Here is a 4562-nt window from a genome sequence, read left to right as displayed (position 1 = left end):
CTACAAGTGAAAATCAAACAGTAATTTGCTTATTTTCCCTGTCACCACTTCTATTTGTTTCAAGTTACTGGGCAGGACAGAGAGGATTTATGTAATTTGCATTAGGCTTTGCTATGAACAGGGACTCGATTCAAATCCTGCTGTAGCGTGTACTCGCTGGGAAAAACACAACAGCCAGCAGTAAAAGCAAACCGAGTACCTCCCCGTCTGAAGTGCTGCCTGGCGCGCTCCTGCTGTGCTTTCCACGTGAGGAAGAATTTTCTCCAAATTTTTATGAAACCGCACCTCATTTACAAGTCAGTCAACTCAGTTTCCAACTAGGTGTTACTAATTTTATACCTCACGCTACCGTATCTAAACATTAACGGTTGCTGCCTCACCTCACATCTGAAAGGTTTCTCTCCAGAATGCTGTAGGGAATGTACTTTGAGAGACATACTGCGTTTGAATGATTTTCCACAGGTTTCACATGTAAATGGCATGTCCTTTGTGTGTGCTGCAACACAACAGTACATTAGAGAGGGTCATTCAAATGCAAACAGTTCTTAAACCATTATTTTCCTCCAACTCCTGAGCAGCAAGATGATTACTGCTGAACAGCTTGTAAGCATATACACTGCTGCCTGGTACTACAGACGTGAACTTTTTGCTAAGGATAATGCTCAGACAACTGAATTTGCCTGATTACTTTTCTCCTCAAAACAGCAATGGCGAGTGAAAAACCACAAAGACACATTGAAGCGCCCCTCAATAACTCACCAACCATATGTTTCCGCACGTGGGCCATGGTGTAGAACTTTTTTTCACAAATCTCACAAGAGAATTTCTTTTCTGCGTATCCGTGGACAATCTTGATATGTTCATGGAGGGACCAGAGCTTCTTGAATGATTTATTACAGGAAACGCACTGAATGAATGGGATAAATAGAAGGAAGTTTAAGTTAGAAAGATTCAGTGATTCAAGTTTGTGGAGTTAAGCCTCGTATCTTCCTCTTGAATGACAAAAATAAGCCCAAAACAAGTCAAAATGCTGTATATACTGTATTCAGACTGCACTTCATCTCACATTTACTGTTTCACACTTGAAACAATTAACTAAGAGAAGCCAGATCAAGCAGAATTAGAGAGGATGTTAACAGACTGCATTTTGGTGCCACCTGAAAAGCACCACAGCCACTGCATCGACTTATTTCCAAAGCGTAACAGCATATATAGCTGGATGCAGCCCTCAAGGCGCTAACACAGAGAAGACAACGCTGCGGGAAGAATCCAAACCCCTAGGGTGGGAAGAAGCCAAGACAGGTGGAGGAGGGCAACACCACCAAGTTGCCCTAAACCCATCTGCACGTCCAGCCCTGTCTTCCACAGCAGAACTGTGGCCACTCAAACTCCAGGTCTACTAGCCCGTGAACTAGCCAAAGTGCTCTCATCCTTTTAGCTCACTGCAGAAGACTCTTTCCATCTTGCAGCTCTTGACCACGTGGAGAATCTGGCAGACGGTTCATACAGCAAAGCAGGTCGTCACCTCCGTCTTTTGTGTTCTGACCCTTCACTTATACGTATCAGTAGCATTACAGGTCTAAAATGACCAATGCAAACAGTGTTTTAATCTCTTCCCACAGCTACTGTGAAATGTCCAGGAAGCCAGTAATGAGCAGGATCCAAAGGCTTTCACGCATCTTTTTCCCAATAGTTAGTTCTTGCTAAAGACTTGATTAAAAAAAAAAAAAGGAATCTTTGTACAATTTTGAAAATTCCAGAATAATCTGAGTTGTGCAACTTGATAGCAGACACATACACGAGAACACCAAGTAATTTCATTCTCTGAAGTGAAAAGGAAGGTCTTATGGCCTGTTGTTTTGTGAGTTGTTGGGGTCTCCTTCCCCCAAAGCAAGAAGGGATGTATGCTGTTCGCTGCAGAACCAGTAAATACTATGCCTTCTGCCAACCTGAGCTGTTTCTTCTCTGCACAGACAAGTTAGGCTGCTCCCACAGTACTTGAATCTCTGCAGGCCTGGAAACTCCAGTACGCTGCCCACCCTGCTGACGCCAAAGAGAGCCTCTACCTCTAGAAGTAGCTACTTAGAGGCATGTCAAGAACAAATTGTAGTCTTTGGGAGAAAAAACCCAATAAAAACACCTAGAGAATAAATCAATGCTAAGAAATTATCAAAAATCCTTTGATTTAAGATTAAGCAAGCCCTTGAAGCAGTCTGCACTTTAACTATCAGCACCAAGTAATTTAGATCACCAATACTGAGAGCTACTACACAGTCTAAAAGGTCTTTTTCAACCTAAAAGATTCTGTGATTCTAAGATGATAACAGAAGTTCTGTGAAAGTGCTAATTTTGAAGGGCTGAAAGCCAGAAATTACCTGGAAAACCAGATACATTCTATCACTTTGATGAAAAATGTAGAAGGAGCCAGCCATGGTGATCAGTTCAATTACCACTTACATAACGAACCCTTCTTTTTTCCCCCTAGACACAGCTCCATATCCCCCCTAACATATTAAACCCTACCTTAATGTAAAACTTGCATATCCCCTTACTCCTTTTGCCAAGTGTAATAAAAACAAATTAGCAGGCAGCCGCGAAACACATTCCAAATGTCAGGACAGACAAAAATAATTGTTGAATACATGCTTCTACTGAGAACTTGAAGAGGACTCGCAGTGCTCTGGCACTAGAAATATTTGGGAGGGTTTTTGGACCTGACTGTGCTGGTACTGGTTATAAAACATAATTTCTGCCATTTCTTCTTTTCCTATTGCTTTTGGACATAGGAATTGCAACCCCTCATAAGCATATGGGTGCATGGATTACAGGATGCTTCTCCATTCTCCAGACACAAACTCTTCATGATTTCCTGTTCACAGCCAAAAGATTTCATGCTATGAACGAGCCACCTGGATGACAGGGCATTCCTTAAATTTCCATTTACGTGGTCTCTACTACACCAAACCTTTTAAGTATCTATTTCAAAACCTGCAAGGACATACTGAAATGTTTATGCATTTTACTAACTATGCTCAAGGCTCATTATCTTATCTTATATTCCTTCCTTCAGTCTTCCTCCTATGAGCTGAAACATAAGGAAAAACAGCAGAGCGTTACATAGAGCCGCATTTGAGTCTCACAGCAAAGAGAAATTGCAGTAAGTACTTCAGCTGTCTCCACACTGGCAACTAAATACTAACGCAGTTTAGCATGTAAGCAAACAAACAATGTTAAATCTTTCTGGTAAAACTGATTGGACAGACAAAAAAAGCTTGTTGCCCTGCAAACTCTCAACATTTCAGCTCTGCAGAAACCGAACTCAAGCTGCTTCATGCTGCCAGTGGGATTATTTCAGAAGTAGGTGGCCACACTGTGCCCAGTTTAACAAGGCAAAAAAAAGCACGTTCTAATCACCAGATAAAAGCAGAGTGCCCCCAGTTACATGAGAACAGAGATGCCTATGAGCGAAGTACAAACCACAGATGAATCAGAAACTCTGAAACTCTTGCCACAACTTAAACTTTAAAACGGTTCTATTACAACACAGGCTTCCATTGTTGTATAAAATTAAAAGCTGCAAATCTTCTGGTGAGAAAGACCAGAGATCTTTATATCATCAGTGAGATTTTCTGAGCTTTTTGCACTGGGAAAAGGGCAGGCTCACAAACAGATCTACTTGCTGGATTCATGCACTTTCCCATGCACATATCAACACTCCTGTAAGTTACTCATACGTAATTGTCTCAGCAGGATTTTTAAAAGTTACATGCTAACACAAGCTCAAATCCTGACTTCACTAGTTTCTTTCTCACCTGCTTGCCTCTCCAGTGTTTTACAAATTTCCGATTCCAGTACCAGCGATGTGCCATCATTCCATTCTCCCTTGAAACCTTACCTGGACACACACTCTGTGCCTGAGCTTCAGGACACTGAAACACTTTGAATTTTAAAGCTAGCGACAGCTGCAGGTGCTCAGCACCCTGAGGAAGGAGGGTTTATCCTGTCAAAGTACTCCACTGCAAACGCACTTGTTTTCAGGGCAGTTACTCTTGAGTCTGACATCGGTCAAAGTAGCCGTGTGCTTTCCCCAACTCGCAGTTAAATACCAGAGTAACTCTGCTAAAGCAAATGCCAGTTGTACACTCCGTTCCCTGCAATTTACTTCTTTTGGAAGACACCAAAGTGTTGATACGTAGAGACAAGGTCTCGGTCAGAACCTGGTCTGCGCAAAAGATTTCCCCCTCTGAAGTGTCCGCTAGCTGTATCCAGGGCACGACAGAAGGTATGGAAATCTGGCAAGCAGGTGAGCAAACCTACCTGGATATTTTTTTCACAGTCTGTTTGCTGGTGAAGGGACAGCTCACTTTCTAGAACAAATTTCTTCCCACATTTGTCGCAGATCTGCATGCGCCTGTGAGTGACGTTCATGTGCTTCTCCAGGTACCAGCGTGTGTTAAACACCCTGGGGCACTTCTCACAGGTTAAAGTCTCCTTCTCTTCACACTTTGATTTCTGCACAGGTGCCTTGGGCTCCTTTGCAGCTTTCTTCTTACGCTTGGGGG

At 42.5% G+C, this 4562-nt stretch overlaps 1 protein-coding gene across 2 annotated transcripts in view; it reads right to left on the bottom strand.

Annotated features, from left to right (window-relative positions):
• ZNF652 (zinc finger protein 652) overlaps positions 1–4562 on the bottom strand; it is an 8571-nt gene that overhangs the window by 3085 nt on the left and 924 nt on the right. Inside the window, exons 1-3 of one of the 2 annotated variants that reach the window (XM_010150436.1) lie at positions 4318–4562; positions 760–907; positions 381–496 (exon numbers count right to left, since the gene is read on the bottom strand). The exon at positions 4318–4562 is cut by the window's right edge and continues 844 nt beyond it. In XM_010150436.1, the coding sequence (XP_010148738.1) occupies positions 381–496; positions 760–907; positions 4318–4562 (509 nt within the window). The remainder of the gene's footprint in view (positions 1–380; positions 497–759; positions 908–4317) is intronic. The other variant, XM_010150506.1, reaches the window with a different exon arrangement.

Source organism: Eurypyga helias, unplaced genomic scaffold, assembly GCF_000690775.1.
Source record: "Eurypyga helias isolate BGI_N326 unplaced genomic scaffold, ASM69077v1 scaffold8880, whole genome shotgun sequence".
Lineage (NCBI taxonomy): Eukaryota > Metazoa > Chordata > Aves > Eurypygiformes > Eurypygidae > Eurypyga > Eurypyga helias.
Note: the sequence above shows the minus strand (reverse complement) of the source record. Positions and strands in the feature narration are given on the sequence as shown.